Source organism: Saccostrea cucullata, unplaced genomic scaffold (assembly GCF_032062105.1).
Source record: "Saccostrea cucullata isolate Sc308-1 unplaced genomic scaffold, CSIRO_AGI_Scuc_v1 ctg37, whole genome shotgun sequence".
Taxonomy (NCBI): domain Eukaryota; kingdom Metazoa; phylum Mollusca; class Bivalvia; order Ostreida; family Ostreidae; genus Saccostrea; species Saccostrea cuccullata.
In genome coordinates, this window is record NW_026938868.1 from 413,144 (window position 1) to 434,764 (window position 21,621).

The window sequence follows — 21,621 nt, forward strand, 5'->3', positions numbered from 1 at the left end:
CAATAAAAATTGTGAACAGAACAAACACAGTCATTTGAAAGTATCCCTGGGATCAATGGTCCTAAAGCAGTAAGTCTCCCCTGTCGACTAGTCAAATCCGCTGCGTGCTTTTTGTCGTGCTTGAAAATTCTGCTAGTAAAATCCGTTGACAATTCAGTATAAACATAATGTCCAAACAATCTATATGGAAAACAACACTCAACATTCGAATTAACAACATGGATGGCAAGTTGCAAACAATACCATTCATCGGCCACAAAATTAATAAAATATTAAATAGTCTTGCATCATCAACTTATTTGTCAATAGTGTGCCTCGTTTTAGAAATTTAATATTAAAATTTGTATCAAATAAGCTTCTCTTTTGGTAAAGTATAGGAAAGTCATTCAGTTTAGTTTATTACATTTTATTTAAATCTGTGTATCAATCATGAAGTCTATATTCATTTGCCATTCATGTACCGGATCATTTATATTTTTTTGACCTCTGATAAATTTAGTACTTCAAGTTAATGCTGTCTTAATAAATTGTAACATAACGAAGCGTGAGTTTGTAGAAACACCGGTCAAGAGACACATACTTGTAAGTGTGTAAGGCTGATTAGCAATAGATGGGCCAAATAATCGCCAAAAATTCCTGGATGTCAGCAAATATCACCGAGATAAAACGACATCACAGAACCTGCACGGCTACCCTTAGCGATAACCCGCCATTACGGGACTTCTTCTATCATAACATCAGAATTATTGGCCGCATCGCATTATTATATTGGGTGTTGACAACTTGAAGTGACTGCCTTGTTTGCGTTGCTTTGATATTTCGACAAGATACACATTTTATCATCACGACCAAATTACATCAAGTTAAAATGCCGGCGTTTTACTTATATAGACGTGTTAGAAGTCCCTTCAAGCTACGCGGAGATATATTACATGTTATTGATACAGATTTAGCATTCCAAGCTGGTCTAGAACATACGATATGCCTTATTCCTCTACCACCAAAACAGAGAATTGTATAAAGACAGCCAGAGAGAACAGAGAACGTCTTCTTCTGATTGACCAATCTGATTTAGCGATATGCCAGATCTTCTTCACAAAATGTTTAAAATAACTCAACTACATTTCAAAGATGGTCCCGTTTAATTTTGGACATCTTGTGAGGTCTACATTGGAATTTAACCTTCTTGAATAATTGGTGTATTGTCACCAAAACAGAAAGTAAATGTTACCATTTCTTTCACTGCTTTGCTTGCAGCAAAGAAAGACATATCAGTGATACTCAACTCAGTCAGCGTGTTCACAGAGGAAAATGGTTAGCCTTTCATTATCCCGCTATCTGTATCCATTTGAAACACTTAGCTACCCGAAGAAGCAACTTTCAGTAATCTAATCCAATAATTCACGCAGAAAGTGATTGTGACTCCTCCTTCCCTGACTACGACCATAAAACGCCAAAAGGTTTTTTCAAGTTAAAAAGTTTTAATTAGGACAATCAGCGCCATATTGAAATCTTGTTCCTTATCGCGTCAGCAATCATGTGATAATATAGCTTGCACTCATTGGCTTGATCTTTTTTGGCCAGATCAGAGGAAAGATAAAGAATGGGAAAATATTAACTTAATTTCTATGGAAAGAAGCAATGGATCTACTTCTGATGTTCAAAAATATTTTATTTTTATTGTATTTAAACTTTAAATGTGAAAAAGTAAATGGGAATACTTTGGATCCGACTTTATGTGCAGGTAAGCTTTTATTTTTTTCGCTGACTCTAATCTCTTTGAGATTGTTAATGATAAAGAGATCACCAAATATTATACCTGTCGAAAAAATGCAAATTTATATTAAATAGAGAGAATATTTGCCAACAACAAACATCAAATGTTTAGTTGCTCATCAATTGGTTAATTTTTAATTTCACGCACATTGAATTTCTCCAAAACTAATATTAAAAACTTTTCTAAAATAAAAAAAAAATCATCAAGTGATTTTAAAAAAATATATAAAAATACTTATGCATTTTCAATTACCAAAATCGTGATGTGACATTTTTTAAACACACAAGCTATATACATTGTAAATTTTTAAAAACCACCTCTACCCTATTTTTCTGTTTCATTTCAATGTTGAAGAACGGATAGGAGAGGTTAAAGAAATTTTGAAACCTTGGTTTTAATATTCATCTATCGAACAATCAGGTAAAGACATTATCCTGCAAAATTAACAATTTTAATGTCTTATTGCTTCACCTGGGCCCTATTTGGGCAAAATTTAACAATACCTTTACGAGACATCTTTTGACGAAGAGAAAGTTACGAAGCTAATCTGTTTCAGACGCCTCTATACAAAAGTTATTATTTTGCACTTAGGCAGGTGAATGTACAAGGATTTTCTTAACTATATCATAAATATTTATTCACCGGGGATCGATGGCACACTATTCACATAAAATAAGATTATTTACTTTCACAGGCCAACGGCAATTTCCTTTGCTACATTTAAGTTTGTTTACATGCAAATCACATATACATGGCGATTCATTAAATTATTCACGACCACATACTATCTATAATGAAGTTCATTGAGGATTAGAACTAACAGTTTACGTGGGTTAAACTCCTAGCAACTTTTACGTTTTTAAATCTGTAATTTACTGCATCCTTCCTCCACATTTATCTGAAAGAAAGGTAAAAGAAATATTTAAATATATATTGTTGAAAATAATTATGCTTTAAATCTATTTTAGTGCTTTTTTAAACTCTTATAATGCATTACATTTTAATTTATAAATCAAATTTTGGAGCTACGATTTGTTGCATTGATATATGAAATAAGAATAAAGATGAAAATATGTGTGTGTTTTATATGTTTGCTTTAAAATGTGTGTATCTTTTAAATTATTTAAAATACACAAACAATTCTAAAAATAAATGGGATGGGGGGAGGGGGTATATCAATTGGATATACACCCTTACTTTTAGGAAATGATGATCTCTTTTCAGACATTAAAAGCTTTATGTTCTCTATAGTTTTATATCTTTTATTTTCTTTATTCAATGATTTGTAACATACTCTGCTAAAGGGTATACATGTAAACCATATAAATAAATAAAATAATGTTATTCACTAGGTAGAAAAACTACCTAGTTGTAACTTTAGTTTATCATCCATTAGCAATCAACCACTAATTTATTTTTTCTAAAATAAATATGAAATATATCTGAAACAAGTTACTATAATTGAATATAAATATGAATAAAATTAAAAAGAAAAATGCGAAACATATATATTTATGACTGTCTTTTGTTAGTCAGGAGAAAATTCCAATGAAATTGGTTTTAAAATACAATTACTCTTCTTGAAGAAAAATTCTCCTCTTAATGACACTGCAAATATGTCCCTTTTCACTTTTTAGCGATAAAAAGTTGTTATAGGCTAAATGAATAACAAGATTGATATCCATAAAAATTTGATTTGCCACTATAAAGATATAATGAAGGCGATAGGCACCTGTATTGATACCCCAAATTAACCAATCATATTTCTTGTCATCCCCAATTTAATTTTTTCACCTTAAATATCAAAGATGTTTTTAATTTTAACATCTTAATAAAGTTTATTTCCCGATAATTTTGCGTGTAATACTTTGATGTAACACATATCAAATAAGACATCAAAATTTCAAACTTTCTACTTTTCTTAAACATGTAAATTCACAATTAGTTGTCATTTCCGTGGCTTTAACTTTGATAGTGACACACCATTAGTTCCCACAATTGTGCGTTTAAGAGCACAGGTGTTTATTGTGGGCAATTTTATAATGAGCTTACACCAAGCAAGGGCTGGGATTCATACTCGTTTCTTCTTAGCTTTAAAGGATGCTTGTTTTTTTTATGTCAAATATAAGACATCGAATTTTTTTAAAGCATTTCAGACCATTTAGGAGCAATTTAAATATCATATGTAATCTTGCTCTTGTATATAGCCATAAGTAAAATATTATATCAGGACATATATCAAACGAATTTGTTTTCTATCCCACTTTATGAAATAGTCACCCTATAAAAATTTCATAAATATTCTATGTTGTAACACTTAACATAAATTCCTGTTACTCTAATGAAGTACGATCAATGGTTAATTTTGACATTTAAAAAATCAAAGAGCAAGTTGAACTACAAAGAATTTAATTAGTAAAATGTTCGCACTGCAAGGTCCCATAGAATTTTTATGGAACCTCTTATGCGATTCAGGACAATTTTAAGCTTCGAGCAAATTTCTTGGGCTAAAACTTGATGAATAATAAATATGTGATCAAAGAAAACGCATAACTTTTCCCAGTCGGTCCGTGTTTAAAGCCATATTTGCGCTGTCATCAGGGAACAGAGTTGACTTTTAAATATCATGTGCAGTCTGTAAAGTTTACTTGTCCAAGGGGGCGTGTCCGAGTCGTCTGGCGATCCGAAAAATACACGTGTTCAAATTGATTTAATTGAATGAGACAGTTTGTGTTTAATGCCAACAAGTTGATTCAACTCAATCTATTGCAAAAGGGACAAAGATACCCCTCCAGCATAACGTTATGACAAACAAAATTAAAAAGAACTTGTCACTAGCTGGCTATCCTCTTACCCCACAGAGCCTCCCCCCAAGTGTATTCTGGTAAGGTGTTAACAGTAAAAAGATAATCCGATACAACAGAATATTAGGGTGAACGATCAGAACAAGAATCTAACTCGAGCACACTGACCGATCACGAGCGTTGCGTACAGAGGTGGCTAATGATTAAGCAGGGGATGTTCAAATAAACTTTTGATATAAAAATAATACAGATTGATGGTCAAATGATTTGTACAAGAATTTGAGGGAAAATTACTACATGCTTCATTAAAATTTTATTTAGAATATTTTAAAGAATTTTTTAAAATATAATGTGATTAATTTCAGATATTATTTCTAATGATTTAAAAGGTACAAATTTTATTGTAGTTTAATGAAATGTTAAATGGTTAATGCATAATCAAAGATCAAAATAGATGTGTAGTGAACTGATAAATTTTTATCCAATAAAATTAAAATAAAATAAAGATGATTTTGTTTTCTTATGACGAAATTATGCATCACTTCTACTTTTAGGTATTTTACCTGCGGATCTTCTAGAGGAAAGTATTCCAAAGTACGGATTTTTACCAAGTGGAGTGAGCGTTTTGTATGACACCAACAGTCACGCGCATGCGTACAGGTTCTCAAGAAACAATGTTGATTTACAGTTTCCCGTCTCCAAAATATTCAAAAACTGTCTTTTTTTCCCAGATGAATTTTCAATATTCTTTGTGATAAAACATGAAAGTGTGTATGATAAAAAAGAATGTATACTACGTATAGGAAACAAAAATTCAACTTTAGTATCAATTCAATTTTCTAGAAAATACATCATATTTACTTATAACAACAGAAAAGTGCAGTACAGGAACTTTGCATTGAAAGACAAAAAGTGGCATTCTGTAGGATTTAGTGTATCATCAACTGATATCACTATGACAACGGATTGTATAAATAAAAGAAGAAAAAGACTGAAAAGAAAATGGCCCTCAATTCTTCCACTTAACAACTCTACTTTTCAAATTGCAAGCTGTGCACCAGGACATGGAGTTACACTGGTAAAGTAACAGTTTTTCCACAATTTTTTAAAACAATATTTTTTTAATTTCTTAAATACAAAGAAAATATTTTTGCCGAGCATAGGCCTAAATTTGCAGCCCTTCACCGGCAATGGTGACGTCTCCATATCAGTGAAATATTCACCACAATATGAACTTAAATAAAGAAAATTAATAATTTTCATACTTGTATATGAACATATTAAATACACACATAATGTATATTGTAACCGCTAATGATACATAATCTACAAACGATGTATAAAATTATATATGTCCTAGCGGATTGCTTTGCATCAATTAATAAAATATTTGTATCGCATAAAATAAGTACATAATATTAAAGTAATAGTGCATTTTACTCATTGCTAAAATATTGCTCGTTTAAGGGTGATCTCACCTTTGGTATTGCCATGAATCTTTGGTTCCTCCTGTTCACGATATGTTTTGTTAACCGAATTTGTAACACTGATCATTGTGTTTTCTTCACCTTTCATATTGTACATCTTACTAACATATAAGTAGAAAAATCTAATCATGTGACGTGACATAGAAATGTATCTTTGTTACCCTTAGTCATTCAATCAAGAAATATTACATGACCATGCGAGTAATTTTTTTTTGTCTAATAAATATGTGGAGATAACAAACAGTATTTTAGCTTAAAAGTCCATAAAACAATACAAAAGTGGAACATAGCAAACAGGGGTCTTTAAACATCAGAGGTGGGATCAATTGCCGCGGAGGAGTGAGCATCTTATGTCGATCAGTCACACCCGCCGTGTGCTATTTGTCAAGATCGGGAAATAATGTAAAAATACGTCGACAATTCCGTGGGTATATAATGGCCTAATAATAAGTGTGAAAACCGTCAGATACCATTTGACTTAAAGATAAATTACATGTGTTGACTAGGTAATTATATGATTATCGACCATATAACAAAATAATGACTTTAAACGATACTAATAATATTCTTGTTTCATCAACTTTTTTCAGTAATTTACCTCGTTTCAGAATTTGTTCATACGTAGAGCATGCTCTTGCGTATCGAATCAACTGAGATATAAAACCCGTATGCAGGTGATGAAGGAATATTGCTGCATAAGGGAAGCTGAAGATTGAGAAGTTAAAGTCATCATGTTTATCATAAACTTTGGTTGTTAGATTACCATTAACGTCTTTTTCAACTAAAATATCGAAATAGGAAACAAATGTGTCAAACTCTGTGTATTTTAAGCTCACCAGGATATATGGTATTGTATTGACATAAGAATGGAAATTACCATTGCCAATACGTCGTTGATATATCTAAATGTGGAGTTGAATGCAACAGCAAGTGTTTTCTTTTCACAATTTAGATTTTGGACAAATTCTGCCTCATGTGAATACAAAAATAGGTCTGCTAATAACTGGGCGCAATTGGTACCAATGGGAATTCCAATAGATAGTCGTAAGACCAATTCTCCAAAAATCAAATACTAGTAGATATTGTCAACCAGAAACTCAAGCATCTTTTTAATATCAGCTTCAGAGTACTTGTGTGTACAATCAGAATGTTTTAACAAAGTAATTTTGCAAATGACCAGTGACAAGGTAAGTCAATTTTCGAGTTCCATTTTATTGAAAAAGAAGCTGTCAATGATATCAAAAGGCCTGGACTTTAATTTATCGTGGGGAACGGTTGTATAAAAATTTGAAAAGTAGTTAGTATATGCTGTTGATTATGGTAAAAGTTTGTGATTTTAAATGTTCTAAAAGTTCCTTGGAAATTTTAAGTGTACGTATTTGATTTAAAATATTTCTCGAATATATTGTTGCACAGTACTCCTGAAGTTTCTCCTCACTACTGGTAATATTTTAGTGAGGAGTAAAGAAAGAGGCTTGGTAGAACATTTACCGGTACCCGCAATGTCTCTTTGTTTGTAAGGACTTTTATGAAGTTTTGAAATCGAATATAGACATGGTAATTCAAATTTATTTTGGTTGTTTGGAATATTGAAAATTAACTTATGGTTTTGAAGAATTTCTTCACTGGAAGTGATATATAGAAGTAATATCCTCCTGGGTACTTACGATCATATGTCTTTCAATCATCAACTCAAAATTTTACAATACAATACTTAATTGTGTTTCATAAAATAATTTTATTGATTTAATTGATTTTTTTAACATCTGAAAAATGGTCACTAACAAATCTTAAGTTTAGTAATAATATTGTTCTTTCAAGTGAAAAAGATGAACAAAACAAACAATGATCGATCTCAAAAAGTCTTAAAAACACTAACAACTCTGTGAACCGGGCATAAAAGACAGACTCCTGGTAGTTCTAGAGGTAGGATTAGGTGCATAGGAGGAGTAAGGAATAAACTATAAATAAATATTCATTGAGCTCCAAAATGAATCAATATGAATCTAACTAGCGTGTAAACAGCAAAGTTGAAAATAAATATTTTAAAATTCATTCATGCAATTAGTACTGGGTTAATATTATTTGCAGAAGCTTTCAGTTCTTTAAAGTATCGCGTTCGGCTCACAAAGTCAGGCACAACACAAATCAATACCAGTTCTGGGTTACTCATCGAACAGTACCACATAAACCTTTAGAGTTGTCCGACAATGTTTGATTTCTCTTAATATTTGTTTCTTTTTTTAAGATGTTAAGAGGATTTTAATTTTTGACATTACTTTCTTTATAAAATATAGAGAATAAAAACAATTTTTATATTGCAAACAACAAGAAATTATCCATTGGATTCATCAATCTCAATATAGTTTTTTTTTAATTATGAAACTTCTTAGTTGAGTGAACCTATATTTTTGAATGTTATAATATTTTCTCTAGTATGAATACTTTTTCTGAAAGATTTTGTTTGCTTTGCTCCCAATCTCTTTGAAACAAGCTTTTGTGAACCAAAGGCGTATTGCATGGTGCTTTAAAAGAACACGAAAATGTTTAATATTTTGGACTCCATCTGAAAAGATTCGAATATATGAAAACAAAATTATTAGGCATTGGAAAGGAAAACTACAAAGTGAATGAGAATGGAACATCGCTTGTATACATTTATATTACATATTTTACATCGTTGTATCAAGATATACAGTGTTCATGTGTTGGTGTATATTTCACTCCTGATAAGTTTGTTTGTCCGGCTTATCTAAGTAAATAATTACATAATGTAACCACCACAAAGTTTCTGACGGGGACGAAAGAAACACAAATTTAGAACATAAAATTCTCATTTTGACAAGATTTTGGCTAAATGTACACAAGAGTTAGATAGATATAAGGAACGGCGCTGCAAGAATAAGCAAAGCAAAACTAAACGACCACACTCTTCTACTCATATTTGCTTTTCACAATTAATTGTTCACATTTTGTTTTCTAGTTCACTTCTCTGTAGACCTTTGCAATAGCAATAACATTTACCTGTATCTTTTGCATTATGATTCTGTAGAGCAAGAAAGATATGGAGATAACGAACAGTATTCAATCTCAAAGTCCATAAAACAATACAAAATAGGAGCAGAGAAAACATGGACCTCCGAAACATCAGGGGTGGGATCAGGTGCCATGGAGGAGTGAGCATCCCCTGCTGACCGGTCTCCTTGTCATGATCGGGAAATCACGGAAAAATCCGTCGTCAATTCAGGGTATAAATAATGGACTACCAATTAGTAAGAAAAACGCCAGTCAGCATTTGACTGAATGATAAATTGTATTTTTTTTTTTGTTTTGTTGAAGTATCTTTAAATCCTCTGAGTATTTCTTCAGTTGTCTTTTTCATCAATTCTTTTTATCTTATATTGGATAATTTAAATTCAAGTTAATTTAAATAATAGTTTATGAAGACATCATTTGCAAAATTATTTTGTGAAACAGCCTTCTGATTGTTCACACAGGTTCTCTGAATTTGAAATTCAAAAGATGCTTGAGATTCTGATTGACATTATCTACATTGTATGTGGTTTTTGAGACCGGGTCTTTCAACAATCCATAGGTACCAATGGCAACCAGTTATAAGTAGACCTATTTTTGTATTCCTAAAGCAGACATAATTCATAACCTTAAGCACGAGATAAAGCAAAGACACTTGCTGTGACCATCAACTCGACATTTAGATTATCAAGTAACAATGGTTATTTCCATTCATATATCGACAAGATATATCCCAGCGAGCTTGAAATAAAAGATACCATAGAGTCTAACACATCTGGTTCACATTTGGATATTTTACTAAAAAATGACGTTGATGGCAATCTTACAACCATTTTTTTTTCAGTTGCATTAAGTAGCCATATACCTTATTTCCTGCATAAGGGGTTTATGTCTCTCAGTTGATTCGATACACAAAAGCTTGCCCTATAAGCGAACATTTTTAAAACAGGCAATCTATTGACGATCGTAACTGACTTTCTGCAAGTTGATGAAACAAGATAATGAACGGTTTCGTTAGGTCCTCTTTTTGCAAGTCCTGTGGTCTACACAATGACCTTGTCAGCAAAAACTGCCTTTCATTTAGTCCAATGATGATGAACGTTTTCCATACTTATTGTCCACGGATTTTTCCATGTTCCAGCGGCGTGCGCGACCGGTGGACAGAAGATGCTTACTCCTCCATAACACCTGATCAAACCTCTGATGTTTTTAGACTTCCATCTTTGCTCTGCTACTGATTTGAATTGATTGAATGAGCTTTTGAGCTTGAATATTGCTATTATCTCCAAATTTCAGTTCTGGAGGAAAAAAAATTAGGAAAAAACTATTAACACCACTGAGCGTTATGTCAGTTTTATAGACGTTGTTTAAAAATATGGCTTCCCATAATTGGACACATCTATGAACACAAGGTCGAGCAATAAGAAAGCATATACTCAAGCATTAATGTAGTCCTTTGACTAAAATGTCTTCGAGGATAACAATTGCTTGTAAAGTACCCTTCTATCTTGAATTTTTTGTTTAAATAACATTTTTTTCTATTAAAATTGACAGACGTGCTATATTATTTCGGATAAGTTCACTAAACAAGAAATTTCAATCGTTTTGATTTCGTAAAGTGATCTTAGGATATCGTTATTTTAACACCTGATTCTTCCTGACAAATGCCGATTCGCCATTCATTTTCGCTTTATCTATTTGCGAAGATTATCTCAAATATATCAACACGTGTAAGATAGTCCTCAAATGTTATCGCCAGATCTACATAATACCAGGAATTCGAATAAAATACTAGTGCTTTGTAAGAACCCGTCATTTCACCTCATAATGGGCGGGTGTTTATTTATTGCTTAAACATTATCGGCTATCGTTCTTATCGCCTGTTTAATTACACAATAAGGGGTACCGCAAATAAACTGTCTTCTGACAGGCGAGAAAACGGCCGGCGGTTACTTTACAGGGACCCCGTGGCTCTGTGGATATCCTTCACTTACTCTCAGTGCAAGTTTATTCAAATGAATTTTTTAAACAATCCGTTAATTGCTAGGTATTAGTAAACGTATAGCGTAATTTGTGCATAATTGATTTCAAATGGTAGCCTTTTAAGATGTATGGTAATGTCAAACTGATATGGCCACCCGAAACTTTCAGCACCATCCCTTTCTAGTAGCATTCTTAAATTCTATTAACTGAGGATAAACACATTTTCACATCATAATTAATATGTACAGGTTTTGGTTGTTGATATATGGGGACCATAAGATAATGATATATTTGGTCCTAGCTAATGATAGCTTTAGTAGTGAAACCGATATCTTTGGTAACACATTTGACCGCGGTTAACCCATACACAGTCACCAAAAATTTAATACACGCTAGATGTCCTTGACTGCATGACGATTTTGTCTGTCTTTTTAAAAATATTTTAGGGGAATAGATATACTGCATTTGATTGGTTTACCGAATTTTCGAATGCTTATATCAACTTTTGATAAATATATCTGAATACTCTCATTCATTAGCTTACAAATATATTACGTACGTTCTGTAAATAAGTATTCATTACAACCATACCAGTTTCATTTTTTCTTCTATTAAATTAAAAAAAATAACGTATAACATATGTGTACAAAATGATGTACTCGGAGAAAGTTAAAGATAATTCACACATCTATGCTACATCTTTCTATGCTATCAAACACTTCAATGAGAACAAAACTCCTTTCTTAGCTCTTCTCCTTCAAAGATAACACGGACTTTCAAAGAATCGGATACACAAGATTTTAGTTTAATTCTAAACGTGTTTTAAGGCTATTATGAAACATATGGAGATAACGAACAGAATTCAAAATAAAAAGTCCATTAAAAAAAAATACAAAATAAGAGTAGAGCAAAAAAAAAAAACCTGATCTCCAGGACATCAAAGGTGTGATCAGGTGCCATGGAGGGGTTAGCATCTCCTGCCGACCGGTCACGCCCGCCGTGTGCTCCCTGTCATGATCGGGAAATAACGGGAAAATCTGTCGTCATTTCAGTGTATAAATAATGGACTAACAATTAAAATGAAAATTGCCACTCAGCATATGATTGAATGATAAATTAAATGTGCTGAAAAGGTCATTGTATCGACCATAAAAATTACGAATTGATGACTTTAAACAGACTGCTAATATTCTTGTTTCATCAACTTTTTTGTCAATAATTTACCTCGTTTAGGAAATTGTTCATACGTAGAGCAAGGTCTTGTGTATCGAATCAACTGCGATATGTAAACTCCGTATGTAGGTAATTAAGGTACATTGCTGCATAAGTAAGGGAAGTTGACGATTAAAAAAGTTAAAGTCATCATGTTTATCATAAAGTTTGGTTGTTATATTACCATTGACGTCTTTTTCAAGTAAAATATCCAAATATGAAACAGTTGTGTCAAACTCTGTGGTATCTTTTATCTCAAGCTCATCAGGATACATCGGATCGACATAAAAATGGAAATTACTATTGTTTATTGACAATGCGTCGTCGATATATCTAAATATTGAGTTGAAGGCCACAGCATGTATTTTCTTTTTTTTCATGTATAAGATTTTGGACAAAGTCTGCTTCATATGAATACAAAAAAGGTCTTCTAATATCGTCGTGCAATTAGGTACTATAGAATTATGAAGAAGGAATTGATTTATTTTCGTGGAATTAAATATGAAATCATTTTAAAAGTAAACACAATACCTATTTAACTTTATATCATTTCTAAGAAAAGACCAAGAACATAAAATAACTGTCCTTTGGTATGAAAAAAACCGCTCACATTTTGAACTTATTCTTCATGTTTCATTGAAAATAATAGAATTTTTTAAAATTTTGTTTACTTAATCATTATGTCCAGATACACTTTATTTTCCCAAATAATAGTATAAAAATAACATCAAAAGAATTTAATTATTAATTATCTTTCAATAACCAGCTACTGACCTAAATAATTATAAATATTCACTTAATGTTTTCCTTTTCAGGGTTAGAATTGATTTAAAGTTATGTGTGCGTTTAAAACACGGAATCACTAGTCAGATTTATAAAAAAAGAATCCCAACGAAGCCAAAAGCATGTGTATATTTTACAGTGTTTTTTAAATATAAAATTAGATAATGATTATATATATTGTTTAGGGACAGATAAAAGATTTGATCTTCATCCCGGGAGCGGACGCCGCCGTTAGAGCGTGTCCACCCAAAACACCCCAGCATCGTCACCTTGACAACCGACTTCCAGCAGTCCCAGGTATGTCTTCATCAAATCTAACATTTATTTTTCTGACTGAATATTGCAAATAAATATTATAGAAAAAGTTTGACTACATAATTCATATAAAAAAAATACTACATGCATTTCAAATAATTTCAGGCCGATTAATTGGTATGTATTCTGGCATTGCATGATCAGAGCACATGTGCTTCTTTACACTACAATGCATTTTCTTTTAAGATATATAAATGCGCTTGAATCACTGAAATATTTTAATGAAATATACAAATCCATACAAAACTAACTGACATATTTTAAACGTTAAATTTATTCTATTTATAACATCAATACCCAGATGTAAAATATTGCGTTGACCTCTTGCTTTAAAAGAAGGTTGTTATCTGGACGCAAAAGAGCGATAACTCTAAATTTGTAATGTTTTCCATGCCAGATTCTTTTCTCCAACAATGAGTTGTCTTATATTATGCACTCAATTTGCATGGATATTATTTCTTTAGTCATTTTCTCTTAGAAAATTCATTATCAAAAACAATTCAATTGTACTTGAGGAGGACGATTCATTCTTTAATAAGCAAAGGGTGAAAGTTTAATAGAATGTCAGAGATTTTGAAGTAGAAAAAAATCTTTAAAGCCTTACCTTTGCATAATTAAATTTTTCTCTTTGTGTACCTTATTTTAGACATATACCGGATTGGCTCGCCAGGGCCCCGATGGGATGACTGCACATGGACAGACGTGGGAAACATCGCCTATGACCTTCACGCTAAATCTCTCAAGGTTTGCGTCAATGGAATCTGGCAGCATGTCACCGTAAATATACAAGGTACAGAGACCGCTACTGTCAACATTTAACATAAATGTAATTGTATAAAATAACTGATAAAATTCTTACTAATAATATTTAATGAAAAATTAAGCATGTAAACTGAATTTTTTTTTTCATAAGACTCTAAACTGACCAAAGTAGATCGTTGTTGTAATTATTGTTTCCAATAAAAATATATGTACCAACGTATAAACCCTCTATTTGACCAGCAGCTTAATATATTTTTCATAATCTTTGAAGCTCCATCAAAGGTTCCAAATTTACCACGTCGATTAGATTACATAGACTTCCATCAAGACATCCGTACGCCAGGCCCTTCTATAGACGTGGAGGTATTCACTATAAAGGGGGAGGGGATCTTTGCCGTCTTTGCCTCCAGTAGACCTAAAAAATCGAGAAAAAAAGACATTTCAATTATATATAAATGGAGGAAAAAGAGGTTTGTTTTCTATCAGCGTATGGACACAGATGCCGCACAATGCTGGAAATTCTTCACTATTGACAACAACGTGAGTAGAATTTTTTAAAGAAATTATTTTAGTCTATACGTGAACTGAACAGTATTCAATAGAAAGTATGAAGGAAGTGTGTTTGCTTAACAGCAGCCCTACAATGTACGTCCTTTCAATTTCAGTTTTTCCTTGCAGTTGCAAACTACGGCAAAGCTTCTGGTGTGCAAAGCAATTCTACAATATATAAATGGCATAAACGGCGGAAAAAGTTCAAGGAATTTCAAACTATACTCACCTGGACAGCGAGGGACTTTGAGCATTTTGTCATCAACGATGAAAATTATCTAGCTGTCACTAACTATGCCAAAGGTAGATGGTCAAGGATTTTTTCCTGTCATTTATGCGTTAAATTCCAGGGATTCTTTCCAAATCTGGCCACTGCTATTAAACACCCAATTTTATGTTAACGCCCCCAAAATCTGCCTGATTCAAGATCAATAATTTACCGCATGCCAATCATTAAAAAAAAACAATAGCTTCTGATTTCATTGACAGGTCAGCTACCTGTGCTTCCTGATAATCTGAGTTTGCATGTTTTGAAAACAATTCCTGGTCACGCGTCAAACGCTTTCATGTACCCGCATAGTATACACGCAGATAAGAAAACTCCATCCAATCTGTTTGAATTTTATTTCAAAATTTAATTGAAAGTAGATTATTAAGACATTGACACAATAAAATATTTCTTTTCTATCTTCACTGCTGTTTGTTACTTGTAAGTGTTATATCGCCCACGTTTATCTGTAGAAAAAGAACCCACAGAAACTGGCTCTATTTGCCGTAATTAGAAGTCCGACGATTTAAATTATTTTTTTAAGAAATGGGATATAAGAAAAATATTTAGCATTGTTTTTAAAAGATGTTTTATTTTGTTATATGGCTACAATCCGCACGATGATGTCGGAATTAATGCTCGAATTTCCTCTAGCGTCTGTATATGTACGTAATGAAAATGTGAAGATAATTAATAACGTTGTTACTGAACCTTAATCTAAATCTTAATCTAAAAGAATATGTTTCCGATGACATTCCTGATTATAACTAAAGAGAAATGCACTGCTGTCTTCAGTATATTTATGGAATTTTGTGTAATGTCTATACATGATCATTACACAGATTGGACCTCACTTAGAGGACATCATTTAAAATGATAGTATTTTTCAAAGTGAACTTATTCTGTTACGTTCCTTTCAATGTCAGTCAAATTGTGTGAATAAAATTTGACAGTATATATGCACTGCTTATGGTAGGATTCTTCTCTGGTTTTTGACTAGATGGAATATTCAAAGTACATTTGTTGATATGTCTTATATATTTAGATGTAAGAGATTTAAAAGACCATATTTTTCTTCCCTCATCACAATTATACAACTTTAAATAGAAATGGTAAACTGTGTTCGAAAACTAGCAGGGACTATAATTTTGGCGGAATGGTGGCGTATGAAAATATCTTCTTTTTCTGCCTCACAAAATTATCATAGAACATTGAATTTAGTTATAATTTTTACGCAATCAAAGACTAGAAAATTTTTAAATGTAAGTTAAATTAATAATAAGGGACTTAAGTTTCAAAATACATCAAATAAATAAGATTTTTCACACATACTAGAAATATGTTGGCTTTTAAATGCTTCAAATCTAAGTACAAATTTGAGCCAAAATTCCGTAAAAAGTGTTATTTCTCTCTTAGTAAACGATCAAAAATTTTAGTTTTTGTATTATTTTGTACCTTCATGTGACAACTTTACTATATGTGAAATTTTGGAAAAAGTTAAATATAGGAAGCATATAAAATAACTAATAAATCCTAAAAATTTAAGAAAAGAGGAAATTCGGATTAGCTAATATCCATTTTATTTAAATTATCCATGTCGATTTGGTACAATCATCTTATAGGCCCTATATGGTAGTATCTTTTTATGATTGGAAATAGTAATTTTTTATTCTTAATGTCCAGGAAAAAGATAATGACCTTGACCTGACCTTGCCTCTAATATTAAACGGTCAAATTTAATCTCACTGATACCATCAATTAGTGATATTGTCCTCTTGATTCTGTGAAAATTTCATTATTTTTTAAATACAAGAAATGTGATAAGAATGCTAATTTATAGCACATTGTTGTATACCAATATTCATTACATCATCTTTTACGTAATCATGAAATGGTATCATATGGTATGGGACACCCTGTATGTTTCTAGCATTGAGGAAAAATTAATGACTATATGGTTTTGAATATTTTACTATACGATTAATGCTTTATAACTTTGAAATCACTGTAAACCAGAAGCATAAGCAAGCATCGTTAGCTATTTTTACTATGTTAGTTTGTACTTACAATTTTTCAAAATAAATTTCTTTTTCACTACAAGGTGCTAGCCATAAGGTTGACTCTGAAATCTACAAATGGAGTACAAAATTGCGCCGCTTTGAATTATTCCAGAGTTTATTAACGACGGGCGCCTACGACTGGACCTACTTCCGGGTGAATGGATATCATTTCCTGGCCGCCGCGCAGGCCTTTGACGGATTTAGCACGCTTATTGATTCCAACATCTATGTTCTACAAGACAAGAAGTTTGTTCTCTTCCAAACAATAGAGGTTATTCTTCCTAAAATATGTTTTTGTAGACATAATTGTAAATAATGTTATACCAATTAACATTTAGAAATAATGATTATGACAAGTGAATCTTAAGAAATTTTTTTATGAAACAACAATATATATATAAATATTTCCTTTAAACTTCGTATCTGAAATAAAACATAAATTAATTAAATGATAGTATAAATTGATATGAATTCAAACATAGTAAAAAAAAGTTATTAAAACAGTTTTACCAGACAAGGCTACTCTCAAACTAAAATGCACATTGTTGCTTCCCTTCAATGTTAGCTATAGCAGATGCGTTTTATATAATATATAACAGGTGTTATATTAAAAAGGTATTTTTCTTTCAGACAAATGGTGCCACAGACGTGGAATTCTTCAAGATAGGAGACTCCATTTTCCTTGCAGTGGCCAATGCGTATAATTATGGACCTCAGAATATTAACAAAAAGCAGGAATACTTTACAAACTCAACCATATACAAACTGGATAAGGGGAGAAGGGTGTTTAAAACATTCCAAACCATTCAGACATTTAGGTACAGCAATTATAGCTGCAGATCTGTAGCTCTCCGAAAAAAAAATTGATAGACCGGAGAGCTACAGTGCCACTCATTGAAAAAACTGTATATTTATTGTGCACAAAAAAGTGCGCTCGGTTGTTGATTAATTCTTCCAAATTCTTACCTAAATTGCATAAAATGGAAGATTTCAAAAAAAATCTTCTTTCCTCTATCAAGTACTTTTGTAGTTGACATCTGAACGAAGCATATTGGACCGAATTATCCTTGAAACCAAAATGGCAGTATAAATAAGCGAAATGTTCGATGATTACAATATCAGGGCCAGGAGGACTATTTACAACAATTATGAGGAAAGTTTTATTGTGGAAAGAGTCAAAGAATATGTTAGGAACACACGGTTAGTAATAGTTTGAGATTACAGTTTAAAAACATGGAGAAAGAAACCGAGAACCGAGCGCACTTTTTCGTGCGCAATAAATATACAGTTATATCTATTAATTTTTTTTCGGAGAGCTACAGATCTGCAGCTACAGCAATTATTAATTTTGATTTTTTAAACTTTTTAAGAAAAATAAAATAAAAGACCTTAGGACCATATCAGCCACCTGAGCAAAAAACATGATAAATATTAATAAAAGACACATAATATGTTGATAATCAAAAATAAGAAAAAATGAAAAAATCAATAAAACACAGTCATATTCAAACCCCATCCTAAAACCGGATCTTCTGAACGAAGATTTCACAGTTTAATTTTTTTCTTTAACATAACTACGCACTTACCTGTTGTTTTCATCCAAAGTAATCAAGAGCAAAGGGTAACATTTACATTTATGATCAATAGAGTCCCCTCCTAATTCTAGGACCCTTAACCCAAGAACCATGAATTTCCCAATTTGGGAAGATGCATTTACATGTACTTAACATAACATTGCTCTGAATTTGTCTGCTCAATACAAGGTACAGAAAGTAAAAATAAATGCTTTTTTCACTATATACATGTATCTAATCTAGCCTTACATGAACACTACAACCCCTGTATCAGAAGTCACAAAGTTCACTATTTAAAGGGGACATCCTTCTTCATCAAATATATGAGGGTTGACCCAAAAGTTATGTCACAGTCTGATTACTGTGTCTATATCTATCAAATGCAATATACCAAAATACGCACATATATAAATCTAATTTACATTGAAATTTTGGTTAAATGAAATGAAATTGAATTCGTATATGAAAATAGTTTGTCTGCTGCAGCTACAGCGGAAAATTTTTTTTTGAAGATTTTTGTAATTTTTACTAAATTATCGAATTGATATAACCTCATTTTAACACTAAAAACCCTAATCCTGGGGGTGACATGAATTTAACAATATTGGTAAAGGGTTAAATGCTTTTCAGATCATGACAGTAACTTGATTGATTGATGTCCGAAGAATTTTTTTTCCCAATACAATTGATAATGATAATTTGAAGCTCACCCTCAGGCCCTCTGTTGACAAGGGTTACAAATTTCATATTTTGCATAGATGTTTCTAGTCAGAATTTATTGAAATTGGCCAAGCGATTCTAGAGAATTATAAGTGAAAATGTTAAATCAAGGCGCACGACGACGGACGAAAACAGAAAATAATAGATCATTCGATGTGCCTTTGGTGCCCTTAAAAAAGCACTTTGTTTTTAAATCTATTGTTACATTATAGGAGTACAAAAACAAATGATTGTTATAGATGGCATACAGTATGTTTTCAGTTTCTAATATAGTGCATTTTAATGTCTCATTTTCCCTCAGCATAATAAAAATATTTGCAGATAAATTAAGGTTAACTTTGAAGTTAATCCCTTTTCACCTATGACAGCTGGATCTTGTTTTGTGTCAAAACGCTTCGCTGATTAAAGATTTCTTCTTGTTTATAGTGCAGTGGACTGGGAATTTGTAACCATTGGTGACGAGCACTTCCTAATCGTCTCAAATGCGCAGAATCGCGCGCTGGAAGGTGATCACCTGACAAGTATCTACAAATGGCGGGGTGTAGAAAAGTTCGTCCGAGTTCACCAGATGGACGTTTTACCAAACGCGGACTGGGAGATATTCACATACAAAAAAGACGTTTATTTTCTATACTCTAATGCAAAAGGCAAAACTTCACAGGTTTTGAAAGCATATTTTATGCCACCTTGATATTAAACACTTATCCAATGGTTGTGAGTGGGATAGCTCTTTTATCAAACCCGCGACAGGGAACTATTCCCCGAGGGCTTGCCCGAGGGGAATCGTTCCTGTCAAGGGTTTGATAAAAGAGCTATCTCACTCACAGCCAGTGGATAAGTGTTTTATTATACTGATGTATATTATAATTTCATAGGTTTGAATTTACTTTGGTGTTAGATAATACTGCGAGAATAAGCTGAAATCCTGATGACGTCACAATGCTACATAAGTCATTATGACATCATCAGGCTATGGATTTAACGCTGGAAATTTAAAATTGGCGTCAAAAATTGCATGGAAATTTTCCGAGGTGTGGGTAGCAAAAACTATACCCCGGGGGTATAGCTTTCTATGGGGGGAAATTTTCAGACTATGAGGAATAGTTATTTTACCCTCTGAACTTTATATAGGAAACATTTTAACAGAAGTATAATAAACACATATACCATCGTATGTCTCCAGCCACCGTTCCATGCATTATATTAAAGGAACGAGATTCTTAAGCAAAAGACTGTGCAATTAATGAGAAAAATACCTCAGCGCTAAATAAAATTCATTCTTAAATTGCTTTGAATTATTGAACTACCTGTTGGACCGATTGTGCCTCTGAAGATTAGATTTACGTAAAAATAGAGATGTTGTTTCGCTGATACGATTTTATCAAGTGAAACAAATGGTTTCAGGTATTGAATGCTTTAAATATTGATGTTTATTTATTTTTCATTCATAGGTATTAAGATGTTATATACATTTGTTCCTTTTTATACTTTTGTATGCTTAATACTCAAATTATAATAAAAGTTTGATTACACTACGTTGTTAAAATTTTCATACCAAATTAAAATTGTCGAAAACATTTATCTGTTGTATACCGGTATGTCGGCATTGCAAGAATGCTAGACATCTTGGCGATAAATTCTGGCTGGACACCTTGTCATTTGTGAACATCGTCTTATGATGAAAATAAACAAACGATGTGTTAAAGGTCATTGGAACACGAATTAAGATCAACAGTGTGTCAAGTGTATCCGCAGGACACTTAATCGAACACAACCTTACAAAGCAAAGGAAAAGAGTGGTCACCTAGACGATCATTAACCCACACCAATTCACGGGTCCCAGGGGGAATCGTGACTTCTTTCTTGCCATTCTGTTTCATCCTTTGCTCTTTCATACCATCTTGTGTGAAAGGATTTCACAAAGGCAAAGGCTTATCCTTTCATCATAAGTCTCAAAACCTAGTTTATATTGACTAATCGCTCAGAACACTGATGCTGGCGACAAGAAAGACCTTAATTAGAACCATTCAGCTAATTTTTCTTTACTTTCATATCAAACATTTAAGGACATAACTTTGAATTAGACACTTATTTCTTTGCATGAACTAAAGAAAAAGAACACAACACACCTCATTTCAAAGTTTTTTTCCGATAGTTTTTCATCTGATAAAGCATTGAGAAAAGCATTTAGAAATAGAAAATTTCAATAGAAACATAACATTAAAATGGTTTTTTTTTTAAATAATATTTTAATATTTTAAAAAAAAAACATACAACAATATATGCTAGTATGC

The 21,621-nt window shown here is 32.1% G+C and overlaps 1 protein-coding gene across 1 annotated transcript; it reads left to right on the forward strand.

Annotated features, from left to right (window-relative positions):
* The first annotated feature begins 1,166 nt into the window (after positions 1 to 1,166).
* LOC134251590 (thrombospondin-type laminin G domain and EAR repeat-containing protein-like) lies at positions 1,167 to 20,018 on the forward strand. The gene is made up of 10 exons (XM_062733991.1): positions 1,167 to 1,744; positions 5,136 to 5,659; positions 13,265 to 13,376; positions 13,500 to 13,511; positions 14,041 to 14,184; positions 14,428 to 14,696; positions 14,822 to 15,008; positions 17,075 to 17,304; positions 17,664 to 17,851; positions 19,754 to 20,018. Exons 1-10 carry the CDS (start codon positions 1,642 to 1,644, stop codon positions 20,016 to 20,018), a joined length of 2,034 nt encoding a protein of 677 aa, XP_062589975.1. The 5' UTR covers positions 1,167 to 1,641.
* The last annotated feature ends 1,603 nt before the right edge of the window (positions 20,019 to 21,621 follow it).

Excerpts from the sequence above, each read along its gene's own strand:
- LOC134251590 (XM_062733991.1), top strand. The coding sequence starts at position 1,642 with ATGGATCTACTTCTGATGTTCAAAAATATTTTATTTTTATTGTATTTA. Across the intron at positions 1,745-5,135 it reads GGATCCGACTTTATGTGCAG|GTATTTTACCTGCGGATCTT; the intron begins GTAAGCTTTTAT and ends TTCTACTTTTAG. Across the intron at positions 15,009-17,074 it reads TGTCACTAACTATGCCAAAG|GTGCTAGCCATAAGGTTGAC; the intron begins GTAGATGGTCAA and ends TTTCACTACAAG.